Source organism: Nomascus leucogenys, chromosome 4 (assembly GCF_006542625.1).
Source record: "Nomascus leucogenys isolate Asia chromosome 4, Asia_NLE_v1, whole genome shotgun sequence".
NCBI classification, from domain to species: Eukaryota; Metazoa; Chordata; class Mammalia; order Primates; family Hylobatidae; genus Nomascus; species Nomascus leucogenys.
This window is the reverse complement of record NC_044384.1, coordinates 104,622,301-104,644,487: the sequence shown is the minus strand read 5'-3', so window position 1 is coordinate 104,644,487 and position 22,187 is coordinate 104,622,301. Positions and strand designations below refer to the sequence as shown.

Below are 22,187 nucleotides of genomic sequence, written 5' to 3'. Positions count from 1 at the left end.
TTAAAAATAAAAAAGAAATTAAAACTATTAAAAAATATGCAAATTAAAATTTGAGAGCAGAAAAATATAACTGAAATTTAAAAATGAATCAATGGATGAGCTTAGCTAATTCGATATAGCAGAAGGTAAATCAGTGAACTTTAAAAAGAGGCCAACAGAAACCACGCAAACTGAAGCACAGGGAGAAAAGAACTGAAAAAAATTTGACAGAGATGTGGTGCTCTGTGAGACAGTATCAAGCGGTTTAATAACAGGTATATAATTGGAGTCCCAGGAAAAGGGACAATGGTATAAAAAGATATATTTGAAAAAAATTTCCATATTTGATGAATACTACCAATCATGGATCTAAAATATACAAGAATCACAAGCAGATTAAACACAAAGAAAACAAACCCAAGGTATATCACAAACCGCTAAAAACTGTTTATAAAAGGCAAAATCAAGACATATGGGGGAAAAAGATAATTATATTTTTATTATAAACTATTATTAAAAAATGGAAACATCTTTTAAGAGTTGAAAGGAAGAAAATATAAATTTAGAATTCCATATCCAGTGAAAGTATCTGTCATAATAAACCTGTACATGGATGTTTTTAGTAGCTTTATTTATAATTGCCAAAAGTTGGAAGCAACCAAGATGTCCTTCAGTAAGTGAATAATAAATAAACTGCGGTACACTCAGACATTCAGTGCTAAAACCAAATGAGCTATCAGGCCATGAAAAGACATGGTGGAAGCCTCAATGCATATTGCTAAGTGAATGAAGCCAATCTGAAAAGGCTACCTACTGTAGCTAACTATATGACATTCTGGAAAAAGCAAAACTATGAAAACTGTAAAAAGATCAGTGGTTACCAGGAACCGGGGAAGAGGGATGAGGAGAGAAGGCATGATGAATAAGAGGCAGCTCAAAAGATTTTTAGGGCAGTGAAACTATTCTGTATGTTACTGTGATGCTGTATAGATGACATGATACCGTTGTTAAAACCCACAAATGTACAATACCAAGAATGAACCCTAATGTAAATTATGGACTTTGGGTGGTAATAATGGGTCATAGTAGATTCATCAATTGTAACAAATGTACCACTCTTGTGCTTTGATGTTGACAGAAAGGGAAGGTTGTGCGTGTGTAGTGACAGGGGGTATATGGAAACTCTCTGTACCTCCTGTTCAATTTTGCTATGCCAAAACAGAACTAAAATTGATTTAAAAATAAAGACTACTTTTTAAAAAGTGGTAAGATAAATACCTTTCTTCAGACAAACAAAAGCTGACAAAACGCATCAACAGTAGATCTGAAATACTAGAAATGTTAAAGGAAATTCTTTAGGCTAAAGGAAAATGATTCCAGATGGAAATTCAAATCTACATGAGAGAATGAAGAGTGCTGGAAATGGTAAATATGTGGGTAAATATAGGACTTAATGGTAGATTGTGATAAGATAAATATGCATACTGTAAACCTTACAACACTGTTTTTTCAAATGTGTAGGTATAAAGAATATAAAGATCCCTTTATACTCTTAAAACACTGAGGACCGCAAAGAGCTTTTATTCATATAGGTTATGGCTATCAAAATTTTTCATATTAGAAATTAAGTTAAACTGAGAAAAAAATTAAGCATTATTTTAAAATAACACTAGCAAATCTATTATATAACAATACATATAACAATAATATAATTTTTTGTGAAAAATAACTGTTTTCCAAAACTAAAGCAATTCGGTTAAGAGAGGCAGTTTTACATTTTGGAAATCTCTTTTAACATCTCACTTAGAATACAGCTGAAGTCTCATTGCCTTCTGCATTCAAATATGTCATGTGCCCCCTGGAAAATTCCATGATATATTTGTGAATGTACCAAATGTGACAGAAGCACGTAATGTTTTCATATTATTATTAAAACAGCTTTGACCTTGTGGCTCCCTTGAAAGAGTCTTAAGAACCTAGAGGTCCCCACACCAAACTTTGAGAACCACTGTCTTAAAACAACCACCAAGAAGTAAAGCAGGCCAGGTGTGGTGGCTCACACCTGTAATCCCAGCACTTTGGGAGGCCACAACAGGAAAATTGCTTGACACCAGAAGTTTGAGACCAGCCTGGTTACCAACACCACGAGACCCTGTCTCTACAAAAATGTACAAAAATTAGCTACTTGGGTGCCTAAGATGGGAGGATCATCTGAGCCTGGTAAGTGGAGACTACAGTGAACCCTGATGGTGCCACTGCACTCCAGCCGGGGAAACAGAGTGAACCATGGCTCAAAAAAATAAAAAATAAAAGAAAATAAAGAGGTATGGCTAAGCCAATAGGAAAAACAAAAACAAAAACAAAAAACAGAATACTTGAAATAAATTCTAAATCAATCCAAAAGAAAGCAAAGACAAATAAAAATTTAAAAACAAATAATAAGGCTGGGCATGGTGGCTCACACCTACAATCCCGGCACTTTGGGAGGCTGAGACGAGTGGATCACCTGAGGTCAGGAGTTCGAGACCAGCCTGGCCAACATGGTGAAACCCCGTCTCTACTCCAAATACAAAAATCAGCCAGGCGTGGTGGTGGATGCCTGCAATCCCAGCTACTCAGTAGGCTGAGGCATGAGAATCGTTTGAACCCAGGAGGCGGAAGTTGCAATGAGCCGAGATCGCACCACTGCACCCCAGCCTGGGCGACAGAACGAGACTGTCTCAGACAGGGAAAAAAAAAAAAGCCATCCTTAAAGACTGAATTGCTTTGCACAAGTACTTGTCAATTCCTTTATTTACAGTACCATTTCTGAATTTTAGGGCCTATAAACATAAGCCTTGAGATAAATTTTACTAAAAAAAAAATTCAAAGGTTTCCCACCATACAAAGGTTCATATTCTTTTTTTTTTTTTTTTTTGAGACGGAGTCTCGCTCTGTCACCCAGGCTGGAATGCAGTGGCGCGATCTCGGCTCACTGCAAGCTCCGCCTCCTGGGTTCACGCCATTCTCCTGCCTCAGCCTCTCCGAGTAGCTGGGACTACAGGCGCCCGCCACCACGCCCGGCTAATTTTTTGTATTTTTAGTAGAGACGGGGTTTCACCGTGGTCTCGATCTCCTGACCTCGTGATCTGCCCGCCTCGGCCTCCCAAAGTGCTGGGATTATAAGCGTGAGCCACCACGCCCGGCCTAAAGGTTCATATTCTTTTACATTTTCAAATCCCCAAGATCTATCCCCAACAATGCCCTTCCAACCTCATGCTGGATTACAAGTTTTATGATGCCTATGTTCCTCCTGCAAGTAAACAGAGCTATTCCCCAAATATATCCCGAACACTCCCTTCCTTCCCTGCCTTTGCTCCAGCTTTCCTTTTAGCCTATCTTTGCTTACTGAAAAATTCCTCATCCTTTAAAGCTCAAATGCCACTTTCTCACAAAGTCCTCCTAACTTTCTCTGGTTGAGTTTCTTGTATGCTCCCAGGATGAAAAAGCATGACAGAGCTATAAGCAACCATTTGTACCATGCTGAGGAAGCACATGGTGCAGGACTGCCAGTATAGGCAGGGACAGGCTTGAAGGAGACGTAATCTAGAAGGAGGCTGGCTTGAAGCCCAGGGGAATGTGTGTATCTCCTAAGAACTGAGGGGGACTCAGCTCTTCAGTATAGAGAAATTAATCTGATTGATTTTATATGTGAATTTCTGACTGAAAACCAAGACCAAATCTTAACACTTGCACTCAAGTAACTAAAGTTATAAGCCCTGTCGTGGTTTGATTTTCTTTTTTTTTTTTTTTTTTTTTTTGAGACAGAGTTTCGCTCTCGTTGCCCAGGTTGGAGTGCAGTGGTGCAATCTTAGCTCACTGCAACCCCCATCTCCCGGGTTCAAGCGATTCTCTTGCCTCAGCCTTTCAAGCAGCTGGGATTACCATGTGCTCAGGCATGTGCCACCATGCCCAGCTAATTTTCCTATTTTTAGTAGAGACAGTGTTTCACCATGTTGGCCAGGCTGGTCTCAAACTCCTGACCTCAGGTGATCCACTCGCCCGGGCCTCCGAAAGTGCTGGGATTACAGGCTTGAGCCACAGGGTTTCACCATGTTGGCTAGACTAGTCTTGAACTCCTGGCCTCAAGTGATTGGGCCACCTCGGCCTCCCAAAGTAGGCTGCTGTGCCTAGCCTATGATTATTCTTTTTGGGAGAGAAGACCTCTACCTTTATTTGTTCACAACAGGAAATACATTTGGCAGCTTAATTCTTTGTGCACTCTCATTATTATTATTTGTGGATTTATTTATGTATACATACAATGGCAGAAAAGAATAAAAGGGCCTCTCCAATCTTCTCTAACAACTGAGTGAAGCTGACACCTTTGAATCTCCATTAGAAGTACTACCCTATAACCCCCCGAGGCAGTTAAGAGCTAGTATTAGGAGGAATGTTTTCTCTTTATAATCTCCCATTCCCTTTCGTTTTTATACATGTACCTCCCCCAACACACATGAGCATATCAATATATCAGAATTAATTGTGAATTAAGTGTTAGATTTAGTTTAGTGCTCTTTTCCTTCCTAGGATGGACTATATTTTCTTTTGCAGTCCTCTAAAGTCCTTGTTTGTTGTCTCTACAACAATTTTTAAAAATTAGCCAGGCATGGTGGCATGTACCTATAGTCCCAGCTACTCAGGAGGCTGAGATGAAAGGATTACTTGAGCCCAGGAGTTCGAGGTTACGGTAAGCTATGCTTGCCCCACTGCACTCCAGCCTGGGCTACAGAGTGAGGGAGACCCTGCCTCTAAAAACAAATCAAAGCAAACCAAATGACAAAATAAATAACTCCCTCAGTTTACCACTTAACCACATAATACTGTACATTTTCAAACCTTACCTTCTTATGACCCTTGGGAGCAATAACCTTGCCTTATACTGCTTTTGCATCCCCAGGTCTGGGCATGGCATTTGTGCTGAATAGGAACTCAAATGTCTGATAAATAACCAAAATGTGAAAGAGTGAGATTAAGTTCAGATCTGTGTGATTTAAAATGTGTATTTAGAGATCCAAAGTTCCAAGCTAGTAGATTATAATTCAGGCATTGCCTTTTGGATATAATACTTTCAAGAGCCTACTCCCCAGGCACACATGCACCTACGGTAAAACAGAGGAGTAAAGATCAAACATAACCTGACAAGCGCACTCACTCTGGGTGGTTGGATATAGTAAGGTTTTATTATCATACTTCTCTTACAGTTGATCACAAACAATACTGCCAATTATTTAGACTTCAATGTGTAATTACCTTGGGACCTTGTATCACTTCAGATTCTGATCTAGCAGGTCTGGGACAGGGAGGGACAGGAGTGAGAGTCTGCATTTTTAACAGGTGGTGCCTGGTGCTGTTGGGTGCTGAGCAGACCTAACTACTACAATAAGCTCATTGTGAAGGCACCAGTTCCATGGTCAACCCCTCCAGTCCATCTCCAGCAGAGAGCCTTGTAAAAGGCAAATGTCACTGCTCAAATCACTTTAAAGGTTTCCCATTCTCACCAGCTAGCCAGAGAATGAAGGTCTAATTGTGTAGCATGGCACATAAGCTGCCCTTTTACTTGGCCCCTACTTCTCAGCTCCTACTTTGTGCTTGGCTAGTTTGATGACCTGGATTTCCTAACACAGGTCTTCATATAAAAAAGACAATTCCTTGAGTATTAAATAAGCAACAGTGAACTTCATGCCCATTCCTCATTTGCTTTGAAAGGCCTAATTTAATATGCATATACTAGACCAAAAGACTGAATCAAGATTAATAGTTATGGTGCCCATGAACTTGGGCTTATAAGAAGGGTAAGGCCTCCAACATGCTTTATAAACTTGGCCCCAGAACTCAGCTGTATTGCTGCACCAGATCTTACCTTAATCCCTTTGTTTATTTTTCGAAAGATATAGCTAACACAGTACAGAAGTCTGGAAACGGGAGTTGTGATTTTTGTTTGTATTTAAGCTTACATATAATTTAAATGGCAAGTGCCTAGCAGTCTTGGGCATATTCCTAAATGATTCAGGAAAACACGACAGCCCAACAGCTGGAGTGAAGTGGCTAAGTGATTTATGTGATTCATTTGAAATTTAGCAAACTCCACATGGATTGAACTTAAGTGTGTATCTTTTTGCAAATGCCAAACACATGTGAAAAGAGAAAAACATTTCCTCCAAAAGTGAATAAAATATAAACAGAAGAATGAATTCATTTCTACTTTAATCCCTTCTCACTCCAGCTCCTTTTCTTCCCTCTTCCTTCTTCCACGTATTCCCAATAATTTAACCACTGAAGTACTTAATTATTTTCAAAACTAAAAAAAATTATTCAGGTTTTAGAACATAAAAATATGATATCTGATTTCATTCAAGACACTTCATACGGCCAGCTGTCGTGGCTCATGCCTGTAATCCCAACACTTTGGGGGGCTGAAGCAGCCAGATTGCTTGAGGTCAGGAGTTCAAGGCCAGCCTGGGCAACATGACAAAACCTCATCTCTACTAAAAATACAAACATTAGCCAGGCAGGGTGGCACACACCTATAATCCCAGCTACTTGGGTGGTTGAGACATGAGAACTGCTGAAGCCCAGGATGCAGAGGTTGCAGTGAGCCAAGATCACACCAAAAAAACAAAAAACACAACAACAAAACCCACCCCTCCTATTGGTTTTGAACAGACCAATCATGAAAGCATATGTTATGGGCACTAATAACAAAAAGCAAAGAGAGGCCGGGCGTGGTAGCTCACATCTATAATCCCAGCACTTCAGGAGGCTGAGGCAGGCAGATCACCTGCAGTCAGGAGTTCAAAACCAGCCTGGCCAACATGGTGAAACCCCGTCTCTACTACAAATACAAAAATTAGCTGGGCATGGAGTGCACATCTGTAGTCCCAGCTACTCAGGAGGCTAAAGCAGGAGAATTGCTTGAACCCAGGAGGCAGAGGTTACAGTGAGCCGAGATTGTACCATTGCACTCCAGCCTGGGCAACAGAGTGAGACTCCTTCTCATTTAAAAAAAAAAAAAAAAAGGCAAAGAGAGAGAACAAGAGAGGCCCTGAAGCGATCATAGTAATGGGTGTTTTGAACACCCCTCACAATTCTCCCTCAAATGAGTAAGTAGTTAGTATACATCTGAGTCTCTGAATGTCTAAAAAAAGGCCATTCTTTCTCCCTGACTTCATCTCTACATCTTGATACATGCATGGTCACTCACTTATTTTTCGGAATAAAGAAAAAAGAATCCCAAGACCATGTGGGATGGGCTTGGATGGACTCCCAAATGATCAGGAAATACATGTGTAAGCCATACTCACCTTCATGGGGTTTTCATCATATGTTGGAGTTCCCAGGTCCATCTCAGCTTCATGCTCAAGGCTGGCATCATCTCCTGGGCTTTCCCAAGTAGGAGGATCCCACTGAGTCTGCCTAGAAAGAGATAAAAGCAGGCATGCTGTCAGGGCTAGGAAACAGAGAATTCTGACATAAACATCACTGCTCATACATACATAAAATACAACATACAATAAGACATAGAATAAGTCAGCTCCATGAGTTAGAGACAAACCTTTTCTATCTTCCTAACAGCAATGATTCTAGCACAGAGACATGCCCCTCCTCAATGACAGTATTTCTGTGGGCAATGATGTGGCAACACTGACTGGGTGTCAAAGAGAGCAGTAAACCCAAACATCCTGTCTGTCTCTCACCTGACTCTTATTGTCATGCAAGTAAGATCGGGCAAAGCTTAAAATGTACAGGAAATAGGTCCCTGCCTATGTCACCCCTCTGTAGATGAAGAGGTAAACAGTGACTGTACCTAGCATATAATTAGAGCAAAATAAATCATGTAACACCTCTCACAATCCTTGACCACGTGAGAAAATTATCCCTTGCTGTAGGAGTTTTCTTTTTAATAGTTCTGCCCCTCTGGTTTAATGACTGACAAGAAAAATACGTACAGGTTAAAAACTTGTACCCCTGGCCAGGCGTGGTGGCTCATGCCTGTACTCCCAGCACTTTGGGAGGCTGAGGCGGGTGGATCACCTGAGGTCCAGAGTTCGAGACCAGCCTGGCCAACACGGTGAAACCCCATCTCTACTAAAAATACAAAAAATTAGCCAGTCGTGGTGGTGGGCACCTGTAATCCCAGCTACTCAGGAGGCTGAGTCAGTAGAATAACTTCAACCTGGGAGGCAGAGGTTGCAGTGAGCCAAGATCGTGCCATTGCACTCCAGCCTGGGCAACAAGAGTGAAACTCTGTCGTAAAAAACAAACAAACAAAAAACAAAAACTTGTACCCTCTGCTAAAAATATTCTCAACCGACTGCAAAAAGGTTTCAGCCATGTTAACTCATTAAATGTCTACAGTCATTTTGAAAATAAGCAAGCAAAGATTTTTCTTTTTTAAAAAAGATCTGTAGGATAAAAAGTGGAAGAAAGGATATTCACGTTCAGGAGTCTGAAGCCAGCTGTAACAGAGAATGTTATGAGGACAGTGACTTAAAATGTCAAAAGCCTCAAAGGATCTAACAAATCTGGCAGGTCAATCTTGTCACTACAGTCTTCTGCTTTCCCACCACATCAATCTTTAGTCAACAATATAACAGCATTAAAGACACTTGATATAAATCAGTGTGTATATATATATACATATATATACATATATATACATATAGATAGATAGATAGATAGATAGATAGATAGATAGATAGATAGATAGATAGATTATTGTAAAAATAGGCTTACCTCGGACCTATGGAACTCATTTATTTTAAAAGGCTCAAGATTTCTATCATAATAAAAGAACCACAAGCAGCTAAGGGTGTTATTATAGAAACTGAACAAATATATGTAGGTCTGTTTTTAGCTACTAAAAAAAACCTAGAAAAGATGGGAAAGGTATACATATAAACAAGAAATACAAACTTTTTTTTTTTTTATTCTGGTATAGAGTCTCGCTCTGTCACCCAGGCTGGAGTGCAATGGCGTGATCTCAGCTCACCGCAACCTCTGCCTCCCGGGTTCAAGCGATTCTCCTGCCTCAGCCTCCTGAGTAGCTGGGATTACAGGTGCGCGCCACCACGCCCGGCTAATTTTTGTATTTTTAGTAGAGGCGAGGTTTCGCCATGTTGCTCAGGCTGGTTTCAAACTCCTGACCTCATGATCCGCCCACCTCAGCCTCCCAAAGTGCTGGCATTACAGGCGTGAGCCACCATGTCTGGCCCAAACTTTTTTTATTTTTGGAAGATTGATAGAATATTTAAAATTTGTTTTGGTGTTAAAAAACAAAGTTCTGGCCAGGTGTGGTGGCTCACACCTGTAATCCCAGCACTTTGGGAGGCCGAGGCGGGTGGATCACCTGAGGTCAGGAGTTTGAGACCAGCCTGGCCAACGTGGTTAAACCCTGTCTCTACTGAAAATACAAAAAAAAAAAATTAGTTGGGCATGGTGGCAGGTGCCTGTAATCCCTGCTACTCGGGAAGCTGAGAGGCAGGAGAATTACTTGAACCCTGGAGGCAGAGGTTGCAGTGAGCCGACATCATGCCACTGCACTCCAGCGTGGGCAACAAGAGTGAAAACTCTGTCTCAAAAAAAAAAAAAACAAAAAAGTTCTGGTTAAACCACACATGGTTTTTAAAATCATTACACATTCAATTAGCAACATAATGAGGACTCATTTTATAAAAGCCTTTTTGTTTTTTGAGACAGAGTCTCACTCTGTCACCCAGGCTGGAGTGCAGTAGCGCAATCTCGGCTAACTGCAACCTCTGCCTCCAGGGTTCAAGTAATTCTCCTGCCTCTCAGCTTCCCAAGTAGCAAGGATTACAGGAACCTGCCACCAAGCCCAACTAATTTTTGTATCTGGAGTAGAGACAGGGTTTCATCATGTTGGCCAGGCTGGTCTTGAACTCCTGAAATCAGGTGATCTGCCTGTCTTGGCCTCCCAAAGTGCTGGGATTACAGGTGTGAGCCACTGTACCCAGCCTATAGAATCATTTTAATGCGAATAAGGAAGGCCCTTCTAAGCAGAAAGCAGAAAGGAAAAATATATGAAAATTTTAAACTTCTTTATGTCACAAGATATCAGATACAAAACTCTTGATAAAGAAATCTAACACTGGACAGAAAATGGGTAGATGGCCCACACAAGTAACTCACAAAAAATACAAATGACCAACAATCGAATGAAGACATCCCATCTCAATGGTAAAATAACTGAAAATAAAAATATTTCCCACCTGTTAGACTTGCAAGGTTAAAAGAGATGACATGAGGGAAAAGGATTTTTTTTTTTTTTGGAGACAAGGTCTTGCTCTGTCACCCAGGCCGGAATGCAGTGGCACAATCATGGCTCACTACAGATCTGACCTCCTGTCTCAAGTGATCCTCTAGCCTCAGCCTCCCAAGTAGTTGTGACTACAGGTGCACACCACCATGCCAAGCTAATTTTGTATTTTTTGTAGAGATGGGGTTTCACTATGGTGCCCAAGCTGGTCTCAAACTCCTGGGCTCAAGCGATCCTCCTGCCCCAGCCTCCCAAAGCATTAGGATTATAGGCATGAGCTGCTGTACATGGCTAAAAGGAACTCATACATACTTTTTTTTGGTGAGAGTCCAAATTGATACAAACTATTGTTTAATGGTAAGCTGACAATATTTCTCAATTTAAAATGTGTACCTGTTTTGCCCAACAATTCCACTTCTAAGTACCCTCTCGAAGAAGTAGTAAGATTAGTGTCCCTAAGGATGCCCAGGGTTATAGTTAGATATAAAATAGTGAAGACCTATCAAATCAGAGTGAGTTAAATACAATTTGATATAGCTATACAATACAGCAGGGGTTGGCAAACTTTCTCTGTAAATGATTAGATGATAAATATTTTGACCTGTGGGCCAAATGGTTTCTATCACAACTACTCTGTCATTGTAGTGTGAAAGCAACCATAGACAATTTGTAAGCAAATGTGCATGGTTGTGCTCCAATAAAACTTTATTTGCCAAAACAAGTGGCCTGTGGGCATAGTTTGCCAGCCCTGCAACAAAGTATAAACATTACTAAAACTAACAGTTGTAGCTGGGTGTGGTGCCTCACGCCTGTCATCCCAGAATTTTGGGAGGCTTAGGTGGGAGGATCACTTGAAGCCAGGAGTTCGTGAAGATCAGTCTGGGCAACAAAGCAAGACTCTGTCTCTACAAAAAAAAGAAAAAAAAAATTTAAAGAAAAAATTCCATAGTTCCATGTTAATTGATAAAGCTCTATAAAATAGATTAGTAAATAAAGAGACTACAAAAACATGTATCTTAACAATTTACGTAAGATTATATAGAGTGTATATATACACACACACACAGACACACACACAAAGTACATATACCCACATAAAGCTATCTGTCTAAAAGGTATTTTTAAAAACATTAAATGAGTTATCTCTGAGTAGTGGCAGTTCCAGGAATTATACTTCTTTTTTAGTACTTTTCTACTGTATTTGCTTTCTACAGTAAGCATAAATAATGTGTGTCAAAGATAAACAATCTAGCTATTTAATTTGGAAATAGAAAAAGTGCTGTCCGTAAAAAAAAATTGAACAGCAGAGTTGAGTAGCTATGATCTAGACTGCTTGGCTGGCAAAACTAAAATATTTATTTTCTGGCCTTTTACAGAAAAGATCTGTCTATGACCCCTGATACTTATACAGTATTAGATGAAGTAACATTTAAAAAATCTCCTTAGCTTTCTCCAAGAGTCTTGCGGATGAAAAATACACCAAAACTGCCAGGTGCAGGGGCTCAATCCCAGCACTTTGGGAGTCCAAGGCGGGCGGGGCAGATCACCTGAGGTCAGGAGTTCGAGACCAGCCTGACCAACATACATGGTGAAACCCCGTCTCCACTAAAAACACAAAAATTAGCCAGGCATGGTGGTACATGCCTGTAATCCCAGCTACTGGGAGGCTGAGGCACGAGAATCACTTGAACATGGGAGCAAAAGGTTGCAGTGAGTTGAGATCACACCACTGTACTCCAGCCTGGGTGACAAAATAAATAAAATAAAAATACACCAAAACAAATACAAAAAGAACCAAAGTCTAAGGTCTAAAATACATTTAAGATGTGATTCTGGAAATCCAGCAGCCTTCAAGCACAGTGAACAGCTAATGACAAGAAGTTTACAACTGTAAAACTCCCCTTATAGTGGCAACTTCTTTGATTAAGTAAAAGCAGACATGGGAATGCCCATACAGCTCCTCTTACCTTGTGATCACATGGTAATAATAAATCTTCCCTTCTGGATCTCGGGCTGTCTTCCAGTTGGGAGGTAAGACAATGGTTTTTGGTTTGGGAGGAGATGGGGGCGGCAGATCTAAGAGATTATTTGTCACAACCATTTCAGACTACAAAGAAAACACACACATTTTTGATCAGTGATATCTCTCTTAATCTGGCCAAATAGGACAAAATAGCCCACTTAAATATGTAAAAATGTACATCTATCTCCTCTTAAAAAAAAGGATAAAGGAAAGGTACAGTCTGGGAAATAAGGAACAGCATATATAAAGAGCTTTACAGAGCTATCAGAAAATTGACAGTTGGCTCTAAGTTTACCATCCAAGATACCATATTTAAAAACAGCCAGCAGTTTATCATATAGAGCAGCATTTTTCAACTTTAAAACACCAATTCTAAGACATATCGACTGCAGGATACCAATTAACTAAATGGGCTCCAGAAATATCTTTATCTTAAAAAAAAAAAAGAAAAACCAAAAAACCCCGAGAAGCAAATATGACAGAATGTTAACATTTATCAATTATATTTTTTCTGTACTTGAAACCTCAAAACTATAAAATATTAGTGCTACATTCTGAAAAACATAAAAACCTCATAATCACTTATGGACTGATTTTTGTTTCCCCAAAACATGTATGTTGAAGCTCTAATCCTGCTGTGACTGTTACTGGGACACAGGGCCTGTAAAGAGCTAATTAAGATTAATGAAGTCATAAGAGTGAGGACTTTTTATCTAATAGGACGGTGTCCTTATTAAAAGAGAAGTGACACCAGAGGACACTCGCAGAGAAAAGGTATATACAGCAAGAAGGTAGCCATTTGCAAGCCAAGGAGAGAAGCCTCAGGAGAAACCAACACTGCTGACACCTTGATCTTGGACTTTCAGCCTCAAGAACTGTGAGAAAATTTCTGTTATTTAATCCACTCAGTCTGTGGTATTTTGTTACGGCAGCCCTAGCAGACTAGTAATCACCACAAGGATATATACTTGTTCCTTCTTTCAAGCCTATTAATGAAGAATACTTTTTTCACCTTTACCTTTGCTTGCACAGTTAAAGAGGAACCTGAAGACCCCAGGCTCAGATAAAATGTGTTCACTTTTAAGCAAACACGGGTCTTTGAGCATTCTTGCTTTGTGTATACTCTTCTTTATCTCTTATTTCACCCAGCTGGGGTTTTCTGGCCCAGCTTAAGTTTCAATTCCTCCATTACCCTATCCTTTAGCTTATAAAGTGACCTCTTTTCCCCAAGCTTCTGTGTCACTTAATATTCCAAACCATTTATCTCTTAATAGTTTAAGGCAAAAAAGAAAAAATATATTCCAAACCATTCAGTACTTATTCCCAACACAAAACTCTATTTTTAGTGTAGTCACCATCTTTCTCTTGTGACCATCATCTTTCTCTTATTTGAAAGATCAGCTTTTAAGAATACAAATGGAAACTTATTTATGTTTGTATTAAAAATGCCTAGTCAGCCGGGCACAGTGGCTCACGCCTGCAATCCCAGCACTTTGGGAGGCCGAGGCAGGTGGATCACGAGGTCAGGAGTTTGAGACCAGCCTGGCCAACATAGTGAAACCCTGTCTCTACTAAAAATACAAAAGTATTAGCCGGGTGTGGTGGTGTGCACTTGTAATCCCAGCTACTCAGGAGGTTGAGGCAGGAGAATTGCTTGAACCTGGGAGGCGGAGGTTGCAGTGAGCTGAAATCAAACCACTGTACTCCAGGCTGGGCAACAAAGCAAGACTTCATCTCAAAAAAAAAAAAAAAGCCTAGAAGGGCTCAACTCATAACAACCACTCAAACATCTGCTCTAAGTACACATTATCTTATTATCCTGTTGTTTCACATATAGTATTTTTAGTCCATCTTCACTAACTGTCCTGTCTAAAGTCACCATCAATTGCTGGATTGCTACAAGAGCTTTCTCCAGAACTGTAAGTGTTCTAAAGTGCTGATTTGACCATGCTATTCTGTTTAGTTTTTTCAATTGTTTCCCACGCCAACCTCTTATTTTCCACTTTATCCAAAAACAACAACACTTTGAGATTTCACCATATTCTCCTACATATGCTGCAGAATACCAAAAGCTTATCTTAATATTAAACATCGTATAAAAAAATTTTTTTAAACATTGTACAACATGTATAGTGAAGTATATCACACAATTCTACATGCCTAGTCCATGGTGACTAGTACAGTATCATATTCTAGTACAGGTTAAGCAGCCCTAATACAAAAATACAAAACATTTTGAGTGCTGACAGGACAATCAAAAGGCCATGTTCAAAGGAAATGCTTATTGGAATATTTCAAGTTACAGATTTTCAAAGTAGGGATGCTTAAGTGGTAATTATAATGCAGATATTCCAGAATCCATAAAATTCTGAAATGTGAAATACTTCTGGTCCCCTGAAGCTCAGATAAGGGATACTCAACCTGTACGCCATAAATACTAATAGATAGCTGGTCTAGAAAATTATTACTTCAGCCAGGTACGGTGGCTCACGCCTGTAATCCCAACACTTTGGGAGGCCGAAGCGGGCAGATCTTGAGGTCAGGAGTTCAAGACCAGCCTGGCCAACATGGTGAAACCCCGTATCTAAAAATACAAAAATTAAGGTCGGGCACAGTGGCTCACGCCCGTAATCCCAGAACTTTGGGAGGCCAAGGCAGGCAGATCATGAGGTCAGGAGATTGAGACCATCTTGGCTAACACAGTGAAACCCCGTCTCTACTAAAAATACAAAAATTAGCTGGGCGTGGTGGAGGGCACCTGTAATCCCAGCTACTCGGGAGGCTGAGGCCAGAGAATGGCGAAAACCCAGGAGGCGGAGCTTGCAGTGAGCCGAGATCATGCCACTGCACTCCAGCCTGGGTGACAGAGCGAGACTCTGTTTCAAAAAAAAAATAAAAATAAATAAACAAAGAACACGTGAAAAAAAATCCAAAAATAAAACCCAAAACAAAACCAAACCAAAAAGAAAACCTTCTAAAGACAAAGTAGCTAGCCAATGAGTTTTAACAACTGAAATATTTCTTACAGGCTGCAAGGGCTGAGGCTGCCCTGGTGCAACTATTGTAGTCACTGCTGCGGCTGGCTGTACCACCACTCCTTGTGGATGAGCTGTGAAAATCTGTTGCCCCTGGATATACTGAAGACTTGGCTGGGCATAACTCTAAAAGATAAAATGAAGAAATAAATAATTTAAGCTTTTGTCACTTTAATAAACAGACTGACTTCCAAGTTGGCACAATCTTAAAAATATACCCATAACATTTTTAAATTTTTTGTTTATATATTTGGACATAAATGTGCAAAACAATTTTTTGTTTCAAACCCCAAGGTTTCTTTTTTTTTTTTTTTACTAATTCCCTGTTCATTTACTTACTTTGATTTTACTTTATCATAAGAAAAAACTTTTTTTTTTTTTTTTTGGTCATAGAAATTCTCCAACTGTTTAGCTTTCAATGACATTGGAATAACATTGAAAACTAAACAGGTAGACAGTTTCTATAAGCAAAAACCAATGAAGTGCTGCTCCTGGGATATCCAAGAAACAATGCCACACTGCTCTTTTCAGGAAGCCATTTGCTACCAACTTGTAATAACAAACAGGTTGTTTGGATCAGAAAAGGTCAAAGGGTGTGAATCATAGTAAATAAGATGATCAAATTTTAAGCTACCTTTTGTTTTAGCTTTTTGTAGTCTTCTATGATAAAACCCCCTGGCAGAAAGACAGCAGAATCAATGCATCTGAAATTCTCACAACACACTAACTTATACAGTGTTCTATGATGCAAGAAGACCCTTAACACACATCATCTCATTTAGTGCTGACCACCATCAAGACCAGGTACTGCCCATGCCTGGAGTTTCATAAGAAATAAGTACTATGCTAGGGCTTAAACCTACTCTGTAATTATTTCTCAAGCATAGAAAATCTACTTAAAGAAGAAGTGATAAGAAGACTGAAAAATAGCCTTGCTGTCCTAAGAGGTGGTGACTGTTAAGGAATTGAATAGACATGTATCCTTAAGGAGAGATTTTGCTTCTATGGACTGAGATTCTAGCAGGTAAAATGATTACAGAAACATTAAATGGTAAGTACTCAAAATACAAAATATAATTCCAAATGATACCAGTAAAAACTCACGTAGTCTGAATAGGCAATGCAGCTACCTAGCAGGTTTCTGGACGAATAATTACTGACAAGACACAGGAAAAAGGAAAAGAATACTTAATTTGGTATTCTGGATCAGCTTAATCTACTTGGATAATAAACCAGACTGAAAAACATTAATTGTTAAGGCAGAATTATCATCAGAATAGTATCACAAAGCCTGAGAGGAAAATGTACAGTCATGTATTGCTTAACAAGGGGAGTACATTCTGAGAAATGCAGTTAGGAGATTTCATTGTTGTGGTAACATCATATAATGTACTTTCACAAACCTACTAAGTGTATGAGGTACTTACACATCATACAGTGTACTTCATAAATCTATTAGATACCTAGGCTATATGGTATAGTCTGTTGTTCCTAGGCTACAAACCTGTACAGCATGTTTCTGCAATAAAGACTTGTAAGCAACTACAACACAACAGTATCTGTTTATCTAAACATGGAAAAGGTACAGTAAAAATACAGTATAAAAATTTTTTAGGCCGGGCACGGTGGCTCACACCTGTAACCCCAGCACTTTGGGAGGCCAAAGTGGGTGGATCATGAGGTCAGGAGATAGAGACCAGCCTGGCTAACACGGTGAAATCCCATCTCTACTAAAAGTACAAAAAATTAGCCAGGTGTGGTGGCATGCACCTGTAGTCCCAGCTACTCAGGAGGCTGAGGCAGAAGAATCGCTTGAACCCAGGAGGTGGAGGGTTGCAGTGAACCGAGATGGTGCCACTGCACTCCAGCCTGGGCAACAGAGCGAGACGCTGTCTTAAAAAAAAAAAAATTTAAATGGTACACCTGTATAGGGAACTAACCATAAAGAAAGCTTGCAGGACTGGAAGTTGCTTTGAGTGAGTGGTGAGTGAGTGAATATGAAGGCCTAGGACATTACTGTACACTACTGTAGACTATGAACACTTGGGCTACACTAAGTTTATTTATAAAACATTTTTCTTTAATAAATTAACTGTAACTTACTATAAGTTTTTTATTTATAAACTTAAATTTTTTCAACTTTTTAACTCTTTTGTAACACTTACCTTAAAATACAAACACATTCTACAGCTGTATAAACAACCCCCCTCCCTCCTCCTCGCCAGGCTGGAGAGCAGTGGCGCCATCTGGGCTCACTGCAACCTCCACCTCCCGGGTTCAAGCAATTCTCCTGCCTCAGCCTCCTGAGTACCTGGGACTACAGGTGTGTGCCACCATGCCCGGCTAATATTTTTTAGTTTAGTAGAGACGGGGTTTCACCATGTTGGCCAGGATGGTCTCCATCTCCTGACCTTGTGATCTACCCACCTCGGCCTCCCAAAGTGCTGGGATTACAGGTGTGAGCCACCACGCCTGGCCTACATTTTTTTTAAAAAAGAGTCTAATTCTGTCACCCAGGCTGGAATGCAGTAGTGTGATCATAGCTTACTGTAGCCTTGAACTCCTGGACTGAAGCAATCCTCCCATCTCAGCCTCCCAAGTATGTGCCACGACACCCAGCTAATTAAAAACAAATTTGTAGAGACAGGGTTTCGCTATGTTGTCTAGGATAGTCTTGAACTCTTGTGTTCGAGTGATTCTCCTGCCTTGGCCTCCCAGACTGTTGGGATTACAGATGTGAGACAACACTCTGGGCCAAATATTTTCTTTATATCCTTATTCTTATTCTGTAAGTTTTTAATAGACTATATAAGTTTTCTAAATATATATATATGTATTCTTATATATATAAACTTATTCTATGAGTTTATATATTATATATATAAACTTATTCTATGAGTTTATATATTATATTATATATAAACTTATTCTATGAGTTTATATATTTTTACATATATTTATACATTTTTCTTATATATATAAACTTATGTTTCTTATATATATAAACATATATAAAAACATATATATATATATATATATGGGAAAAACATACAGTTTGATAGAGGAAACATGACCAAGTATTTGATAGATCAGTAAGGTATCTATACTTTAGAATAATCTTATTGTATATTTCAAAATAGCTAGAAGAGAATAATTGAATGTTTCTAGTATAAAGAAAAGACAAATATTTATGGTGATAGATATCTCAATACACTGATTTTTACAAATTATATGAATATATTATCACATGTACCCTGAAAATATGTATACCTATTATGTATCAACATAAAAAAACAAAAACTAAGACATAAACACACACACTAGGCTAGGCTTACACAGTCAGGATCATCAAGATGTCAGAAGGCCGGAAGAATTTTTTACCTCCATAATAATCTTATGAGGATCACTGTCATAAATGCCATCTGTTGTTGACCAAAACGCCATTGCATGGCACATGATTGTATTTATGTACAGGCTGAGCATAAACATTTCTGATTTCCCTAATCAGAAATCCCAAATGCTATAAAATATGAAACTTTTTGAGCGTCCACATGGTGCTCAAAGGAAATACTCGCTGGAATATTTTGGATTTTGGCTTAGGGATGTTCAACCACTAAGTATATATAATGTAAATATTCCCAAATCTGAAAAAAAATCCGAAATACAAAACACTTCAGGTCCCAAGCATTACAGATAAGGGATACTCAACCTGTATACATTTCCTCTTTTTTTTCTTTTTTTTTTTTTTTTTTTTGAGACAGAGTCTCACTCTGTCGCCCAGGCTGAAGTGCAGTGGCGCGATCTCAGCTCATTGTAACCTCTGCTGCCTGGGTTCGAGCAATTCTCCTGCCTCAGTCTCCTGAGTAGCTGGGATTACAGGCGTGCGCCACCAAGCCCAGCTAATTTTTTTGTATTTGTAGTAGAGACGAGGTTTCACCATGTTGGCCAGGCTGATCTTGAACTCCTGACCTCAAGTGATCGCCACACCTCGGCTTCCCAAAGTGCTGGGATTATAGATGTGAGCCACTGCACCTGGCCTATTTTCTTATCCCTCTACTCATACCATGTGCAAGTGACCATGTTCTCTTGCCATGACCATTATTTGTCTCCCTATATTTTTTTTTTTTCTGAGACAAGGTCTCACTCTGTTACCCAGGCTGGAACACAGTGGTGCCATCAAGGCTCACAGCAGCCTTGACCTCCTGGGCTTAGATGATCCTCCTGCCTCAGCCTCCCAAGTAGCTGGGACTACATGAGCATGCCACCACATCCAACTAATTTTTGTATTTTTTGTAAAGATGAGGTTTCGCCATGTTAACCAACCTGATCTCAAACTACTAGGCTCAAGGGATCCTCCCACCTCAGCCCCACAAAGTGCTTAGATTACAGGCATGAGCCACCATGCCTGGCCAGTCTCCTACTTTTGCCCTTGACTCCTGCAATCTCTTTTACCCAGAGCAGCCAGTGATCCTCTCAAAATAAGTCAGATCATGCTATTCAATTCTAACTGCTCCAGTGGATTTCCACATTACTCAGTCTAACAGCCAAAAATCCTCTTAAAGCTCCCCCTAACACCCTATTGTAACTTTTCTGACTTCATTTCCTACTACTGGTACCTTCACTTACTTGGAATAGAATGAGTTTCATAATTACCTAACATATTTTGAGTGTGAACATTTAATATTCTGATACTCTGATTTTATAAAACAATAAAAGAGCTAGTTCGAATTCTAATTTTGAAAAAAAAAAAAAAAAAATCACCAGGGTAAAACATGTTATTTCTAGAGTGACCAGGAAGTCAATCATCCAAATGTACAACAGAAAACTGCTGATATTTTGGAGGACAAAATTTCTTTGGCCATCGGTGACAATATGTTCATGAAGAATTTTTCTGACAAGATCAGATGTTTAAGTAAGGCTCATTATGCAGACACTAGTATTTGATTCATATGGAATAAAGCAGTGGTTTAGAAGACCACTTCCAAATGTTGGCTGGGAGATAACAACAGCAGTATCTACTTATATTTTTTAAAAAAGACTTCTAAGCTTTTAACAGTATTAATTTGGTTTCTATAAACCAAGAAGGGAAAGTGATTTGCAGTTTGACTAGAATAATGCAGAAGATATACACGTTTGTGAGACATGTACATATATCATGTGACTTATCTATTTGCTAAGGAAAAACCTATATGAGATTTTTGTTTTTTTCTGTATCACAGAAAAACATGAATGTTCGTTTTTTTTGTACCCAGGCTGGAGTGCGGTGGCACAATCTTGGCTTACTGCAGCCGCAACCTCCTGGATTTAAGCAATCTTCCCACCTCAGTTCTCCCAAATAGCTGGGACCACAGGCATGTGCCACCACACTCAGCTAATTTTGTTTACTTTTTGTAGAGACAGGGTCTCACTATGTTGCCCAAGCTGGTTTCAAACTCCTGAGTTCAAGTGATCTTCCTGCTTCAGCCTCTCAAAGTGCTGGGATTACAGATGTGAGCCACCACGCCCGGCTGAAAAACCTATGTAACATTTAAAGAGCCCTCTCATTCAAATGTCTTAAAATTACACAAATGTGGCCAGGCATGGTGGTTCAACCCTGTAATCCCAGCACTTTGGGAGGCCGAGGCAGGTTGATCACCGGAGGTCAGGAGTTCGAGACCAGCCTGACCAACATGGTGAAACCCTGTCTCTACTAAAAATACAAAAAATTAGCTAGGAGTGGTGGTGCACACCTGTAATCCCAGCTACTAGTGAGGCTGAGGCAGGAGAATCTCTTGAACCTGGGAGGCAGAGGTTGCAATGAGCCGAGATTGCACCACTGCACTCTAGCCTGGGTGATAGAGCCAGACTCTGTCTCCAAAAATAAAAAAAATTGTTATACAAATGCTAGTTTCTCAAATATATATCCGCTAGAAGTATCTTTAAACTGTGACTTTTTTTTTTTTTTGAGATGGAGTCTCACTCTGTCTCCCAGGCTAGAGTGCAATGGCGCAATCTTGGCTCACTGCAACCTCTGCCTCCTGGGTTCAAATGATTCTCCTGCCTCAGCCTCCCCAGTGGCTGGGATTACAGGCACCTGCCATCATGCCCAGCTAATTTTTGTATTTTTGTAGAGATGGGGTTTCACCATGTTGGCCAGGCTGGTCTCGAACTCCTGACTTCAGGCGATCTGCCCACCTCAGCCTCCAAAAGTGCTGGGATTACAGGAGTAAGCCACCATGCCCGGCCTAAAATGTGATTTCTAATGGGAATCTGAGAAAGAAGAAATCTGAGAAGGTTCAATAGGTTATAGAAGGAAAAATACAATTTTTCTGTCACCACTTGTAGAATAATAAAAAATCATTATTACTTTATATCTGGATCACTTCACTTTATACTATGTCAGTGCAAAAGTAGTTTTTGCCATTTTTAACAGCAAAAGCCATGACTACTTTTGCACCAACCTAAAATTAAAAATTATAGTCTAAGCACTCAAACTTTTGAGATGTAATTTTGTATAACTTTGTGAGAATAAGTCACTTATTAGTGTCACGAGACCACCACAAATTACATGACCTCTGTTAAAATTGAGCTTTTGTTTAGTATGCAGTTGTGTAAAAAAATCAGTCACCTCTGATAACACATTTGCTCCAAATATTAAAGATACTGAATATGTAGATACACAGACATAAATGTATATTATATCATGTTACATATTACTTCACCACCAAGGTTATCACAGCTTGCAAACTCTGAGTAGCCATGCTGTATGGTTAATACTGGGCTTCAACAACACAGACTTCAAGGCTCCTAGAGGTCAGATTTTTAGGGCCAGACAACAGATGGATGAACATGACCA

General features: G+C 39.6%; 1 protein-coding gene across 4 annotated transcripts in view; it reads right to left on the bottom strand.

The window, feature by feature from the left end:
- SETD2 (SET domain containing 2, histone lysine methyltransferase) overlaps positions 1–22,187 on the bottom strand; it is a 148,990-nt gene that overhangs the window by 13,672 nt on the left and 113,131 nt on the right. For all 4 annotated transcript variants that reach the window (XR_004029763.1, XM_030811916.1, XM_030811918.1 and 1 more), the window contains 3 exons: positions 15,344–15,478; positions 12,262–12,401; positions 7,323–7,434 (listed from right to left, as the gene is read on the bottom strand). Coding sequence is in view for 3 of the 4 variants with exons in the window: in XM_030811916.1 (XP_030667776.1) it covers positions 7,323–7,434; positions 12,262–12,401; positions 15,344–15,478 (387 nt within the window). In the remaining variant the exon portion in view is untranslated. The remainder of the gene's footprint in view (positions 1–7,322; positions 7,435–12,261; positions 12,402–15,343; positions 15,479–22,187) is intronic.